The 17,197-nt window shown below is 45.2% G+C and overlaps 1 protein-coding gene across 1 annotated transcript in view; it reads right to left on the reverse strand.

The window, feature by feature from the left end:
• Positions 1–1,076: 1,076 nt before the first annotated feature.
• polr3a (polymerase (RNA) III (DNA directed) polypeptide A) overlaps positions 1,077–17,197 on the reverse strand; it is a 69,286-nt gene continuing 53,165 nt past the window's right edge. The window contains exons 25-31 of the mRNA XM_064958569.1: positions 16,357–16,450; positions 12,489–12,581; positions 8,356–8,520; positions 7,782–7,946; positions 7,240–7,371; positions 4,317–4,449; positions 1,077–2,388 (exon numbers count right to left, since the gene is read on the reverse strand). Coding sequence (XP_064814641.1) covers positions 2,240–2,388; positions 4,317–4,449; positions 7,240–7,371; positions 7,782–7,946; positions 8,356–8,520; positions 12,489–12,581; positions 16,357–16,450 — 931 coding nt within the window. The 3' untranslated portion in view covers positions 1,077–2,239. The remainder of the gene's footprint in view (positions 2,389–4,316; positions 4,450–7,239; positions 7,372–7,781; positions 7,947–8,355; positions 8,521–12,488; positions 12,582–16,356; positions 16,451–17,197) is intronic.

The raw sequence follows: 17,197 nt of genomic DNA on the forward strand, positions 1-17,197 counted from the left end.
CAAAAGAGCAGAAAAGTAAATAAATAAAAACAGTGTGGGGATGAGGTAGGTGAAAATGGGTGGGCTATTTACCAATAGACTATGTACAGCTGCAGCGATCGGTTAGCTGCTCAGATAGCACGTTTGAACATGTGAGGGATGTTTTAAACACTAAGAAAGCCCCCAAGCCAAAGCAGTAAACCCAAAAAGCCAATGTGATTGTGGTTTCAGAGAACAGTCACCATATAGTTAACCTCACCTTAAGAAGCAACAGGAGTGAAGCCTGAGCATCCAAGGCTATCAACATAGTATACACAGGGTTCATTGTAACCAGGCTCCAGATGGCCCTGTGCTTCAGCCAAGTCCTCTCAAGGCCGTTCAAATCAGTGTCACACCAAACATGAATGGCATAACAAAGCTGTGTGTCAATGAGAGTCAGGAGAGTTGGCTCAAGTACATACCTTACAGACCTGGGAACAGGCTCCGTACAGACCTGGGAACAGGCTCCGTACAGACCTGGGAACAGGCTCCTTACAGACCTGGGAACAGGCTCCTTACAGACCTGGGAACAGGCTCCTTACAGACCTGGGAACAGGCTCCGTACAGACCTGGGAACAGGCTCCGTACAGACCTGGGAACAGGCTCCTTACAGCGTCAAGCACATACCTTACAGACCTGGGAACAGGCTCCTTACAGACCTGGGAACAGGCTCCTTACAGACCTGGGAACAGGCTCCTTACAGACCTGGGAACAGGCTCCTTACAGACCTGGGAACAGGCTCCTTACAGACCTGGGAACAGGCTCCGTACAGACCTGGGAACAGGCTCCGTACAGACCTGGGAACAGGCTCCTTACAGACCTGGGAACAGGCTCCTTACAGACCTGGGAACAGGCTCCTTACAGACCTGGGAACAGGCTCCTTACAGACCTGGGAACAGGCTCCGTACAGACCTGGGAACAGGCTCCTTACAGACCTGGGAACAGGCTCCGTACAGACCTGGGAACAGGCTCCGTACAGACCTGGGAACAGGCTCCTTACAGACCTGGGAACAACATCAAACCATATGTTCGAATCAAATCAGTGACTTCAACGCGTCTCTCTTTCCAGCGTCACTTTATTGTCAGTTCAGAAAGAGAAAGCGTGGGGGGAAAAACAGACGAGGAACATAATAAAGAGAGTTAACATGAGGCCACGACTAAACAAATAAACAACAGGGGAACGTCCGTGTTCCATTGTGGAAGAGCTGGAGACGTTTTGACAGGTACTTCTCTCTCACTTCTCTCTCCTGTGAATTAGAAGAAGTGGTATAAAGTAACACAATAAACAGGAAGCCACAAGGAAGATGTTATTATATGGAGCTTCACGGAGAGAAAACAAAAAGCTTCACTGTAAAAAGGCCCCATGCTCTCTTTGCTCCATCACACACACACCACCCCAACGCCACACACACACCACCCCAACGCCACACACACACACACCACCCCAACGCCACACACACACACACCACCCCAACGCCACACACACACACACCACCCCAACGCCACACACACACACACCACCCCAACGCCACACACACACACCACCCCAACGCCACACACACACCACCCCAACGCCACACACACACACACACACCACCCCAACGCCACACACACACAACCCTAACCCCACACACACAACCCTAACCCCACACACACACACACACACACACAGCAAAAGAAGCATATACAATGAGATGATCAGATCAGTACAGTAAGGGTTGTGACAAGAGCCCAGGGTTCTACTGGGAAAGACAAGAGCCCAGGGTTCTACTGGGACAGACACGAGCCCAGGGTTCTACTGGGACAGACACAAGCCCAGGGTTCTACTGGGACAGACACGAGCCCAGGGTTCTACTGGGACAGACACGAGCCCAGGGTTCTACTGGGACAGACACGAGCCCAGGGTTCTACTGGGACAGACACGAGCCCAGGGTTCTACTGGGACAGACAAGAGGTCCTTATCAGCCTTGTGTAAGAGCTTGAACAGTCCTGGGTTCTACTATGTAACCAAGGGGATGTGGAAGTTGGGACTGTCGAAGAGCAGGGGTCTCCTGGGTGGTGTGGGGTCCTTATCAGCCTTGTGTAAGAGCTTGAACAGTCCTGGGTTCTACTATGTAACCAAGGGGATGTGGAAGTTGGGACTGTCGAAGAGCAGGGGTCTCCTGGGTGGTGTGGGGTCTTTATCAGCCTTGTGTAAGAGCTTGAACAGTCCTGGGTTCTACTATGTAACCAAGGGGATGTGGAAGTTGGGACTGTCGAAGAGCAGGGGTCTCCTGGGTGGCGTGGGGTCCTTATCAGCCTTGTGTAAGAGCTTGAACAGTCCTGTACCGATGTTCATGGGGATTCCCATGATGATGCATTCAGATACACCTGGAACCAGAGGAGACAGAGAGATTCAGATACACCTGGAACCAGAGGAGACAGATACACCTGGAACCAGAGGAGACAGATACACCTGGAACCAGAGGAGACAGAGAGACTCAGATACACCTGGAACCAGAGGAGACAGAGAGATTCAGATACACCTGGAACCAGAGGAGACAGAGAGACGCAGATACACCTGGAACCAGAGGAGACAGAGAGATTCAGATACACTTGGAACCAGAGGAGACAGATACACCTGGAACCAGAGGAGACAGAGAGACTCAGATACACCTGGAACCAGATACACCTGGAACCAGAGGAGACAGAGAGATTCAGATACACCTGGAACCAGAGGAGACAGATACACCTGGAACCAGAGGAGACAGAGAGACGCAGATACACCTGGAACCAGAGGAGACAGAGAGATTCAGATACACTTGGAACCAGAGGAGACAGATACACCTGGAACCAGAGGAGACAGAGAGATTCAGATACACCTGGAACCAGATACACCTGGAACCAGAGGAGACAGAGAGATTCAGATACACCTGGAACCAGAGGAGACAGAGAGACTCAGATACACCTGGAACCAGAGGAGACAGAGAGACTCAGATACACCTGGAACCAGAGGAGACAGATACACCTGGCACCAGAGGAGACAGAGAGACTCAGATACACCTGGAACCAGAGGAGACAGATACACCTGGCACCAGAGGAGACAGAGAGACTCAGATACACCTGGAACCAGAGGAGACAGATACACCTGGAACCAGAGGAGACAGAGAGACTCAGATACACCTGGAACCAGAGGAGACAGAGAGACTCAGATACACCTGGCACCAGAGGAGACAGAGAGACTCAGATACACCTGGCACCAGAGGAGACAGAGAGACTCAGATACACCTGGAACCAGAGGAGACAGAGAGACTCAGATACACCTGGAACCAGAGGAGACAGAGAGACTCAGATACACCTGGAACCAGAGGAGAGAGATACACCTGGCACCAGAGGAGACAGAGAGACTCAGATACACCTGGAACCAGAGGAGACAGAGAGACTCAGATACACCTGGAACCAGAGGAGACAGATACACCTGGAACCAGAGGAGACAGAGAGACTCAGATACACCTGGCACCAGAGGAGACAGAGAGACTCAGATACACCTGGCACCAGAGGAGACAGAGAGACTCAGATACACCTGGAACCAGAGGAGACAGAGAGACTCAGATACACCTGGAACCAGAGGAGACAGATACACCTGGAACCAGAGGAGACAGAGAGACTCAGATACACCTGGCACCAGAGGAGACAGAGAGACTCAGATACACCTGGCACCAGAGGAGACAGAGATTTGTAAGTCGCTCTGGATAAGAGCGTCTGCTAAATGACTTAAATGTAAATGTAAATGTAGAGAGACTCAGATACACCTGGAACCAGAGGAGACAGATACACCTGGCACCAGAGAGAGAGACCTGGAACCAGAGGAGACAGAGAGACCTGTAACCAGAGGAGACAGATACACCTGGAACCAGAGGAGACAGAGAGACCTGGAACCAGAGGAGACAGATACACCTGGAACCAGAGGAGACAGAGAGACCTGGAACCAGAGGAGACAGAGAGACCTGGAACCAGAGGAGCCAGATACACCTGGAACCAGAGGAGACAGAGAGACTGCGCTCAATCAGCCGTGTCTGGGATTTCTTTCTCAATGTCTGGAAATCCGACCGCTCTTCCATCTCCTCCCCATTTCATCTGAAGTGAAAACACTTGACAGGTGGCTAATTAGTTATGTCAGATCAACTCAATGAATGAGAGAAGTTGTGGAAAGGACAGATGTTGTTTTTTTTTAGACAACAAAAAGCCAGTTTATTCTCTGTTATGGAGTAGCTGTATTTCTGTGACTCTGCTACAGTAAGAGGAAGCCTGAAACTCACCACAGACCGAGTCCTTCTGACCAAAGTACGCAGCGTCAAAGAGATGGTCGGCAGTTTTCTCGAAGGACGCCAGCATCAACACGCTCTCCTTCATCTTAGCCAGGCCAAACCGGGTGATACCCAGGATCTCACCCTATGGATGGAAAATACATTATGCTTATTGCATAACCCTATATATTATCATATTACACTACCCTATTGCATAACCTTATATATTATCATATTACACTACCCTATTGCATAACCCTATATATTATCATATTACACTACCCTATTGCATAACCTTATATATTATCATATCACATTATCGTATTACATTATCCTGTATCATATCACTATTACAGTATCCTTATTGCATAACCGTATATATTATCATATTACACTACCCTATTGCATAACCTTATATATTATCATAGCACATTATCGTATTACATTATCCTGTTTCAGAACACTATTACATGATCCTTATTGCATAACCTTATATATTATCGTATTACATTATCCTATTGCATATCCGTATCACATTATGCTACCACATTATCGTATTACATGATCCTGTTTCATATCACTATTACATTATCCTATTCCATAACCATATTACATTATCTAATTACATTATCATATTGCATAACCCGATTATATTATCTAATTACATTGTCCTATTCCATAACCCTATCACATTATCTAATCATATTGCATAACCCGATTACATTATCTAATTACATTGTCCTATTCCATAACCTGATTACATTATCTAATTACATTATCCTATTCCATAACCCGATTACATTATCTAATTACATTGTCCTATTCCATAACCCTATTACATTATCTAATCATATTGCATAACCCGATTACATTATCTAATTACATTGTCCTATTCCATAACCCGATTACATTATCTAATTACATTGTCCTATTCCATAACCCATTATCTAATTACATGATCCTATTCCATAACCATATTACATTATCTAATCATATTGCATAACCCGATTACTTAAAACTCATTACATACTTTATTATACCCATTGTATCCTATCACATACAGAGATTTTGTTTTTATTAAACTAAATATTTTTCTTGAGCAATTGCATTAGTTTAAAAAAAATATACTGAACAAAAATAGAAACGCAAAAATGTAAAGTGTTGGTCTTATGTGTCACAAACTAAAATATCCCAGAAATGTTTCATAAGCACAAAATGCATATTTCTCTCAAATTTAGTGCACAAATTTGTTTACATTCCTGTTAGTGAGCATTTCGCCATTGCCAAGATAATCCATCCAACTGACAGGTGTGGCATATCAAGAAGCTGATTAAATGACATGATCATTACACACAGGTGCACCTTGTGCTGGGGACAATAAAAGGCCACTAAATTGTGCAGTTTTGTTACACAACACAATGCCACAGATGTTTCAAGTTTTGAGGGAGCATGCGATTGGCATGCAGACTGCAGGAATGTCCACCAGAGCTGTTGCTAGAGAATTTAATGTTACTTGAACTCTGTGAAGCATTTATTTGGGCTGCAATTTCTGAGGCTGGTAACTCTAATGAACTTATCCTCTGCAGCAGACGTGACTCTGGGTCTTCCGTTCCTGTGGCGGTCCTCGTGAGAGCCAGTTTCATCATAGCACTTGATGGTTTCCGCGGCTGCACTTGAAGAAACTTTAAAAAGTTCTTAAAATTTTCCAGATTGAATGACCGGTCTTAAAGTAATGTGCTTATTTGAGCTGTTCTTGACATAATGTGGACTTGGTATTTTACCAAATAGGGCTATCTTCTGTATACCACCCCTACCTTGTCTCAACACAACTGATTGGCTCAAATGCACTAAGGAAAGAAATTCCACAAATTAACTTTTAAGAAGGCACACCTGTTAATTGAAATGCATTCCAGGTGACTACCTCATGAAGCTGGTTAAGAGAATGACAAGAATGTGCAAAGCTGTCATCAAGGCAGAGGGTGGCTACTTTGAAGAATCTCAAACATAAAATATATTTTGATTAACAGTGTTTTGGTTACTTCATGATTCCATATGTGTTATTTCAGAGTTTTGACGTCTTCACTATTATTCTACAATGTAAAAAATAATACAAATAAGAATCCTTCAATGACTAGGTGTCCAAACGTAATGTATTTTTAAAAGTTTAGTGTTTTTAATATATATTTATATTTTTTTACACCCCCCCTTTCTCCACAATTTTGTGACATCCAATTGGTAGCTACAGTCTTGTACCATCGCTGAGGCACTGCTTCTTGACACAATGCCAGCTTAACCCGGAATCCAGCTGCACCAATGTGACGGAGGAAACACCGTAAACCTGGCAACCGTGTCAGCGTGCACTGCACCTGGCTCGCCACAGGGGTCGCTAGAGGGCGATGGGACAAGGACATCCCTGCCGGCCAAACCCTCCCCTAACCCGGACGACGCTGGGCCAATTGTGCGCCGTCCTCATGGGTCTCCCGGTCACTAATGGGTCTCCCGACACAGCCTGGAATCGAACCAGGATCTGTAATGACACAGCTAGCAGTGTCTTAGACCGCTGCACCACACGGGAGGCAGGTGTCCAAACTTTTGACTGGTACTGTATTTCAATGGAAAACACATGTAAAATATGACATTAGCTGAGAGTAGGCCTGCACAGGTTAGCAAAATTCTGGGAACTTTCAATAAATTCCCAGTTTTTCCAGAAATCTTGGTTGCATGATTTATTATTACCGGAATCATCTAACCAGGATTTCGGGAAAACCAGAAAATGTATTATTAAAAGTTCCAGGAATTTTGCAACCCGGCTGCATCTAAACTGCAAACAGAGGACTTCATCTGTCGTCCCAAAACAAACTTAAAATTAAAAAAAAAAAAATCTCACTCAATATTATTCGTCTTTGAATAAAACATTCTCCATCTTTTCACCGACCTTATAGGACATGAGGTCAGCCAGGAGCATGACGTGTCGCCTGTCGATGCTCATGCCGTGGTTCACCATGGTGTACTGGATCTCGTTGATGATGGTGGACCTAGCAGCCTCGATACCAATCGTCTTCTCAACCTGGGAAACACAGAGAGACAATCAGTCGATTCTGTTTAAAGGAGACTGGAATTCCAAACGGATGTTTGTCTGATTAATTAAATGGGAGGATGAGGAGGAGCAGCAGGGAGACAGAGCAGACGGAACAGAAATGCTGAAGGCTCATGCTGGGATCAAACTAGGATCCCCGCCGCGGGGAAAGTAGATCGTTCTGGAGGAGAGAACAGTCAGTTGGTTCTCGGCACAGACGCAATGGGGAATTCAATCAATTTATTTATTTAACAAAGCCCCTCTTTTTTACAACAACAGCTGTCATAGAGAGAATTGGTTCAGGCCAATCAATGAGATGATCATTTGAAATTCGACCAATAAATGGGACGATAATATGTTGCCGTTTGTTTTTGGAGGAGGGGCTTCTGCAGTCTAGTTACCTCATAGGTGTTGTTTGAGGTGGTCCTGTTGCCGTTGACACCGTGGGTTGCCATGACACTGCGTAGGTTGTCTCCCTCAACCAGCAGCTTGTACTTGTTCTTGCCGGTCTGCTCGTCGATGTGAATGACAGCTCTGGAGACCTCAGGGATACCCTGTACCACCACCTAGTAACACCACAGAGACAGAGAGGAGAGAGAGGGACAGAGAGAGGGAGGAAAGGAGAGATGAGAGAGAGGAGACAGAGAGATGGAGGAAAGGAGAGATGAGAGAGAGAGGGAGGAGAGAGGGGACACACTATAATGAACTGTACAGAGGCTTGGCAGCATTACCTGCCTGGTGAATTCTATACATTTCTAATCATAAAGCCCCTTGTTGATATCATGAAAGAAACAATTCACTAAAATAATCCAAGGCGAGACCTGCCCGAAGACTGACACAAGATGAACGTTTTTAGTTCAACACTTTAGACCAGAGCCCCAGTCAGAAGTGGTTCACTATATACAGGGAATACGGGCCCTGGTCAATAGCAGTGGGCTGAATAGGGTGCCATTTGGGACACGGCGTTACTCTTACCTTGGGCAGGTTATCCTTTAGAGACTGGAGGACGTAGTACATGGAGCTCTTGCTGTTTTCCCTGGGAGATACACAGACCACTGCCTCCCCGTGTACAGCTATGTCTCCCGGCTTCACTCTCAGCTTAGACATGCAGATAGAGTAGCGGACTGTCTCTGCATTCACCTGGGGAGAGAGACAGACAGGAATAGATAAGAGTCAGAGAACGAGAGAGAGCAGAGAACGAGAGAACGAGAGAAAGAGAGCAGAGAATGAGAGAGAGAAAGAGAGCAGAGAACGAGAGAGCGAGAGAAAGAGAGCAGAGAATGAGAGAGAGAAAGAGAGCAGAGAACGAGAGAAAGAGAGCAGAGAATGAGAGCGAGAGAGAGCAGAGAACGATAGAGCGAGAGAGAGCAGAGAACGAGAGAAAGAGAGCAGAGAATGAGAGCGAGAGAGAGCAGAGAACGATAGAGCGAGAGAGAGCAGAGAACGAGAGAGCGAGAGAGAGCAGAGAACGAGAGAACGAGAGAAAGAGAGCAGAGAATGAGAGAGAGAAAGAGAGCAGAGAACGAGAGAGCGAGAGAAAGAGAGCAGAGAACGAGAGCGAGAGAGAGCAGAGAACGAGAGAACGAGAGAAAGAGAGCAGAGAATGAGAGCGAGAGAGAGCAGAGAACGATAGAGCGAGAGAGAGCAGAGAACGAGAGAAAGAGAGCAGAGAATGAAGCGAGAGAGAGCAGAGAACGATAGAGTGAGTTGGGAGAGCAGAGAACGAGAGAGCGAGAGAGAGCAGAGAACGAGAGAGCGAGAGAAAAGAACGACTTAAAAGCGAGAGAAAGAGAGCAGAGAACGAGAGAGCGAGAGAGAGCAGAGAAAGAGCGAGAGAAAGAGAACGAGAGAGCGAGAGAAAGAGAGCAGAGAACGAGAGAGCGAGAGCAGAGAACAAGAGCAGAGAACGAGAGAGCGAGAGCAGAGAACGAGAGAGCGAGAGAGAGCAGAGAACGAGAGCAGAGAACGAGAGAGACATGCACACAGTTGAACAGTCAAACATCTCAGGCTTCTCTACAGTGAGTTGGGTTGGACGGAACTAGGGGCCGACCTGCCTGATTACTAGTTTAGTCAGGCAGGCCATGCTACAGTACAAAACAACCATTTCACTTAAAAACCATCGTTTAAAGAACAATCCAACGCACAATTCAAATCAAATTTTATTTGTCACATACACATGGTTAGCAGATGTTAATGCGAGTGTAGCGAAATGCAGTAATAACCAACAAGTAATCTAACTAACAATTCCAAAACTACTACCTTATACACACAAGTGTAAAGGGATAAAGAATATGTACATAAAGATATATGAATGAGTGATGGTACAGAGCGGCATAGGCAAGATGCAGTAGATGGTATCGAGTACAGTATATACATTAGTGTAGTGTGAAGAATAGCTCTGCTCTCTGTGGAGCTGCATCCTACTCTTGTCAAACAGACAAAGAGACAACTGTCTGACTTCCTGTCTAAACTGACAAAGAGACAACTGTCTGACTTCCTGTCTAAACTGACAAAGAAACAACTGTCTGACTTCCTGTCTCAACTGACGAAGAAACAAATGTCTGACTTCCTGTCTAAACTGACAAAGAGACAACTGTCTGACTTCCTGTCTAAACTGACAAAGAGACAACTGTCTGACTTCCTGTCTAAACTGACAAAGAAACAACTGTCTGACTTCCTGTCTAAACTGACAAAGAAACAACTGTCTGACTTCCTGTCTAAACTGACAAAGAAACAACTGTCTGACTTCCTGTCTAAACTGACAAAGAAACAACTGTCTGACTTCCTGTCTCAACTGACAAAAGAAACAACTGTCTGACTTCCTGTCTCAACTGACAAAGAAACAACTGTCTGACTTCCTGTCTCAACTGACAAAGAAACAACTGTCTGACTTCCTGTCTCAACTGACAAAGAAACAACTGTCTGACTTCCTGTCTAAACTGACAAAGAAACAACTGTCTGACTTCCTGTCTAAACTGACAAAGAAACAACTGTCTGACTTCCTGTCTAAACTGACAAAGAAACAACTGTCTGACTTCCTGTCTAAACTGACAAAGAGACAACTGTCTGACTTCCTGTCTAAACTGACAAAGAGACAACTGTCTGACTTCCTGTCTAAACTGACAAAGAAACAACTGTCTGACTTCCTGTCTAAACTGACAAAGAAACAACTGTCTGACTTCCTGTCTAAACTGACAAAGAAACAACTGTCTGACTTCCTGTCTAAACTGACAAAGAAACAACGGCCTGACTTCCTGTCTAAACTGACAAAGAAACAACTGTCTGACTTCCTGTCTAAACTGACAAAGAAACAACTGTCTGACTTCCTGTCTAAACTGACAAAGAAACAACTGTCTGACTTCCTGTCTAAACTGACAAAGAAACAACTGTCTGACTTCCTGTCTAAACCAACTGTCTGACTTCCTGTCTAAACCAACTGTCTGACTTCCTGTCTAAACTGCCAGTCAGACCTGGGATGAAACAGACTAAGAAACCTGATCCTGTAAAATGTCACCTGATCAAGATCAAACCAATCAGGTGATTTCCTTTCATCCCTCCCAGTAGTTCACACCCACACACATATAACTGATAGAATAGGCATATAGAAATACAATGAATAGAGTCACTAGAATGAATAGAATAATCACGCAGAATTACAATGAATATACACTATATGACCAAAAGTATGTGGACACCTGCTTGTACAACATCTAACTTTAAAAAATTCATGGGCATTAATATGGAGTTGGTCCCACCCTTTGCTGCTATAACAGCCTCCACTCTTCTGGGAAGGCTTTCTACTAGATGTTGGAACATTGTTGTGGGGACTTGCTTCCATTCAGCCACAAGAGTATTAGTGAGGTCTGACACGGATGTTGGGCGATTAGGTCTGGCTCCCAGTCGGTGTTTCAATTCATCCCAATGGTGTTTGATGGGGTTGAGGCCTCTGTGCAGGCCAGTCAAGTTCATCGACACCGACCTCGACAAACCATTTCTGTATGGACCTCGCTTTGTGCACGGGGGCATTGTCATGCTGAAACAGGAAAGGGGCCTTCCCCAAACTGTTGCCACAAAGTTGGAAGCATAGAATCGTCTAGAATGTCATTGTATGCTGTACTGTTAAGACTACCCTTCCCTGGAACTATGGGGCCCGAACCCATTCCTACTCCACCAAACCTTACAGTTGGCACTATGCATTGGGGCAGGTAGCGTTCTCCCGGGCATCCACCAAACCCAGACTGCCAGATGGTGAAGCGTGATTCATCCCTCCAGAGAACACGTTTACACTGCTACAAATTCCAATGGCGGCGAGCTTGACACCCCTCCAGCCGACACTTGTCATTGCGCATGGTGATCTTAGGCTTTTGTGCGGCTGCCCTTGACCACAGAAACCCATATCATGAAGCTCCCGACGAACAGTTCTTGTGCTGACGTTGCTTCCAGAGGCAGTTTGGAACTCGGCAATGAGTGTTACAACCGAGGACCGCCACTTCGCGGCTGAGCAGTTGTTGCTCCTAGACGTTTCCACTTCACAATAACAGCACTTAAAGTTGACCGGGGGCAGCTCTAGCAGGGCAGAAATATGACAAACTGACTTGTTGGAAAGGTGGAATCCTATGACAGTGGCACGTTGAAAGTCACTGAGCTCTTCAGTAAGGCTATTCTACTGCCAAAGTTTGTCTATGGAGGTTATATGTGCTCAATTTTATTGTGGTTGAAATAGCCGAATCCAATCATTTGAAGGGGTGTCCACATACTTTTGTTATATAGTGTAGTCAATAGAATGAATAGAATAGTCATATAGAATTAGAATAGGAAAGTCATATAGAAATAGAATGAATAGAAGTCATATAGAATGAATATAATAGTCATAGAATTAGAATAGGAAAGTCATATAGAAATAGAATGAATAGAAGTCATATAGAATGCATATAATAGTCATATAGAACAAAAAAGAAAAGAAAAGTCAACAGAATAGTTACATAGAAATAGAATGAATAAAAATAGTCATGGAAAAATAAGGAATAGAATATCATAGAATAATATAGCAATAGAATGAATAGAACAGGTCATAGAATGACTAGAACAGTGTATTTCTACGTTGGTACCTCTAGTCGTAGCAGTCTGATCCTCTCCAGTGACAGCTTGACCAGAATGAAACAGTCGTCTGGCAGAAACACCTCCTCAATGTACTCTGAAATCTGTCAGGGAAAGAGTCTGATGCGTAAATTCAATCGTTTACAAGTCAAAGGGCAAACATTGATGGTCTGTTGCCATGGCAGAACGGTGTTATTTTATTTTCAAGTGTACGTAAATTCAATCGTTTACAAGTCAAAGGGCAAACATTGATTGTCCGTTGCCATGGCAGAACGGTGTTATTTTATTTTCAAGTGTACGTAAATTCAATCGTTTACAAGTCAAAGGGCAAACATTGATTGTCCGTTGCCATGGCAGAACGGTGTTATTTTATTTTCAAGTGTATGTAAATTCAATCGTTTACAAGTCAAAGGGCAAACATTGATTGTCTGTTGCCATGGCAGAACGGTGTTATTTTGTTTTCAAGTGTACGTAAATTCAATCGTTTACAAGTCAAAGGGCAAACATTGATTGTCCGTTGCCATGGCAGAACGGTGTTATTTTATTTTCAAGTACACAGTAAGTATACAGTAAACAGTGTGTTTGCAGCAGCCAGTATTTCAAATCGAGTGTTATGTGTTGTGCATTTGAAATGACAGGGTTGTTTTTGGTAACATCTCTGCTAGATTATTATAGTCCAAATGCCATCCTAATAGTTACATTAAACTTTGAAAAGGCAGGGGAAAATAAGATTGTTATTTGTAACTATAAAAAGCAATCAAAGTTTCAATACTAATACTTGAATGGTGAATAATGAACAGACATCCTGTGAGGTGAGAGATAGTGCTCAGTATTTGAGTCAGCTAGCGGAGCTCAGGCTAAAGGCCGGCTAGCGGAGCTCAGGCTAAAGGCCGGCTAGCGGAGCTCAGGCTAAAGGCCGGCTAGCGGAGCTCAGGCTAAAGGCCGGCTAGCGGAGCTCAGGCTAAAGGCCGGCTAGCGGAGCTCAGGCTAAAGGCCGGCTAGCGGAGCTCAGGCTAAAGGCCGGCTAGCGGAGCTCAGGCTAAAGGCCGGCTAGCGGAGCTCAGGCTAAAGGCCAGTTAGCGGAGCTCAGGCTAAAGGCCAACTAGCGGAGCTCAGATGAAAGGCCAGCTAGCGGAGCTCAGGCTAAAGGCTAGCTAGCGGAGCTCAGGCTAAAGGCCAGCTAGCAGAGCTCAGGCTAAAGGCCAGCTAGCGGAGCTCAGCACAGGCCAGCTAGCGGAGCACAGGCTCAAGGCCAGCTAGCAGAGCTCAGGCTAAAGGCCGGCTAGCGGAGCTCAGGCTAAAGGCCAGCTAGCAGAGCTCAGGCTAAAGGCCAGCTAGCGGAGCTCAGCAAAGGCCAGCTAGCGGAGCACAGGCTCAAGGCCAGCTAGCAGAGCTCAGGCTAAAGGCCGGCTAGCGGAGCTCAGGCTAAAGGCCAGCTAGCGGAGCTCAGGCTAAAGGCCAGCTAGCGGAGCTCAGGCTAAAGGCCAGCTAGCGGAGCTCAGGCTAAAGGCCAGCTAGCGGAGCTCAGGCTAAAGGCCAGCTAGCGGAGCTCAGGCTAAAGGCCAGCTAGCGGAGCTCAGGCTAAAGGCCAGCTAGCGGAGCTCAGGCTAAAGGCCAGCTAGCGGAGCTCAGGCTAAAGGCCAGCTAGCGGAGCTCAACTGTCAGAAAGTTACACCAAAAACGACAGAAGGAAATTCTCATTAGAGCTCAACATCCTCCACTTCTACACTGAAGTGACAGTTGAAACTCTGATCAATGCACTTAGTCCGCTAAGTTAGACTTGTTTTAGCCTTGGTTTCTCTGCTACCACACAGCAAGTGGTACCGGAGCGCCTAGTCTAGGTCCAAAAGGCTTCTCAACAGCTTCTACCCCCAAGCCATCAGACTTCTGAACACCTAATCAAATGACTACCCAGACTATTTGCATTGCCCCCCCCTCGTCTACGCTGCTGCTACTCTGTTATTATCTATGCATAGTCACTTTAATAACTCTACCTACATGTACATAATTACCCCAACGACCTCGACACCGGTGCCCCCTGTATATAATCCCGCTATTGTTATTTACTGCTGCTCTTTAATTATTTGTTATTCTTATCGCTTACTTTTGTTTGTTTTGGGTATTTTCTTAAAAAACTATTGTTGGTTAAGGGCTTGTAAGTAAGGATTTCACTAAGGACTACTACACTTAAGGTCTTGTAAGTAAGCATTTCACTAAGGACTACTACACTTAAGGGCTTGTAAGTAAGCATTTCACTAAGGACTACTACACTTAAGGGCTTGTAAGTAAGCATTTCACTAAGGACTACTACACTTAAGGGCTTGTAAGTAAGCATTTCACTAAGGACTACTACACTTAAGGGCTTGTAAGTAAGCATTTCACTAAGGACTACTACACTTAAGGGCTTGTAAGTAAGCATTTCACTAAGGACTACTACACTTAAGGGCTTGTAAGCAAGGATTTCACTAAGGACTACTACACTTAAGGGCTTGTAAGCAAGGATTTCACTAAGGACTACTACACTTAAGGGCTTGTAGGTAAGCATTTCACTAAGGACTACTACACTTAAGGGCTTGTAAGCAAGGATTTCACTAAGGACTACTACACTTAAGGGCTTGTAGGTAAGCATTTCACTAAGGACTACTACACTTAAGGGCTTGTAAGCAAGGATTTCACTAAGGACTACTACACTTAAGGGCTTGTAGGTAAGCATTTCACTAAGGACTACTACACTTAAGGGCTTGTAAGCAAGGATTTCACTAAGGACTACTACACTTAAGGGCTTGTAGGTAAGCATTTCACTAAGGACTACTACACTTAAGGGCTTGTAAGTAAGGATTTCACTAAGGACTACTACACTTAAGGGCTTGTAAGTAAGCATTTCACTAAGGACTACTACACTTAAGGGCTTGTAAGTAAGCATTTCACTAAGGACTACTACACTTAAGGGCTTGTAAGTAAGCATTTCACTAAGGACTACTACACTTAAGGGCTTGTAAGTAAAGATTTCACTAAGGACTACTACACTTAAGGGCTTGTAAGTAAGCATTTCACTAAGGACTACTACACTTAAGGGCTTGTAAGTAAGCAAGGACTACGACACCTGTTGTACTAGGCGCATGTGACAAATACAATTTGATTTGAATGTGAGAGCCTGTCAGCACTCTATGGAACCATGGTCTGAATTATAGTGATCCACAAGCATGCTGACCTCATTCACATCTATCACTCCAGTATTAATGCTAACTTGTAATTATTTTCACCTCTATTTTATTTTTTATTTTACCTTTATTTAACGAGGCAAGTCAGTTAAGAACCAATTCTTATTTTCAATGACGGCCTAGGAACAGTGGGTTAACTGCCTGTTCAGGGGCAGAACGACAGATTTGTACCATGTCAGCTCGGGGATTTGAACTTGCAATCTTCCGGTTACTAGTCCAACGCTCTATGGCCTATTTATTGCCTTACCTCACTACTCTTCTACATTTGCACACACTGTACATAGATGTTTTTCTATTTTTATTTTCTTTTGTGTTATTGACTGTACATTTGTTTATGTGTAACCCTGTGTTGTTTTACGTGTCGCACTGCTTTGCTTTATCTTGGCAAGGACGCAGTTGTAAACATGTTCTCAACTAGCCTACTTAAAAAATAAAAGGTGAAATTAAAAAAAAATAATAAAAATGTAGTATTGAAAACTGTAGTGCTGAGCACGATGACAGAATCACACGTATTGAAAACAGCACAACAGCACAGCAACCTTGCAGGAGCGGGAATCACCGTGTGACTCGTGATGTTGTGGAGAAAAAGGGGGACATTGACAGTGGTGACAGATTGTCCCTGTAGAGTAGCTATAGGACATGCTGAATAGCGAGCTACCTCTCCCAGAAGGGTCTTTTCAATCCTCCCTTTCACCAACCGGCCGAAGTCTGCGTCGTCGTCCACATCCAAGTGAGCGCTGATTATTGGTGTGCTGATGGGAACACAAAAGAAGCCCTTTAATACAGGGTTTGTGTCATTCTGAATAGAGTGCCATTTAAAACGGATGGGCTACTGCTCATTGTTTGGCGAGGCAATGGGCTTGAGATTCAGCCTCTCTTATCTCTGTATCTCCCTCCCTTCCTCCCTCGCTCTTCTGCTCCCTCTCTCTGTATCTCTCCCTCCCTCTCTCTCTCGCTCGCTCTTCTGCTCCCTCTCTCTGTATATCTCTCCCTCCCTCGCTCTTCTGCTCCCTCTCTCTGTATTTCTCTCCCTCCCTCCCTCGCTCTTCTGCTCCCTCTCTCTGTATCTCTCTCCCTCCCTCGCTCTTCTGCTCCCCCTCTCTGTATCTCTCCCTGCCTCGCTCTTCTGCTCCCTCTCTCTGCATCTCTCTCCCTCCCTCTCTCTGCATCTCCCTCCCTCGCTCTTCTGCATCTCTCTCCCTCCCTCGCTCTTCTGCATCTCTCTCCCTCCCTCGCTCTTCTGCATCTCTCTCCCTCCCTCGCTCTTCTGCATCTCTCTCCCTCCCTCTCTGTTCCGAAGGTGTATTCAATCCTTCTCCAGGATTCTCTCCAGGGCCGTGTGATTAGGACACGGAGCAGAATAACTACCGGCTGACGGGGGAACATCACAGTTGGGCACTGTGATTGGAAGAACCTTCTTGGCTGTCTGGTCATGTAGAAGCAGACACCAATCAGAGCTAATGGAACACGGCGCCCGGCGGTCCGCTCTGAAGAACCCC

This window comes from Oncorhynchus masou, unplaced genomic scaffold (assembly GCF_036934945.1).
Source record: "Oncorhynchus masou masou isolate Uvic2021 unplaced genomic scaffold, UVic_Omas_1.1 unplaced_scaffold_1288, whole genome shotgun sequence".
In the NCBI taxonomy this organism is placed as follows: Eukaryota; Metazoa; Chordata; class Actinopteri; order Salmoniformes; family Salmonidae; genus Oncorhynchus; species Oncorhynchus masou.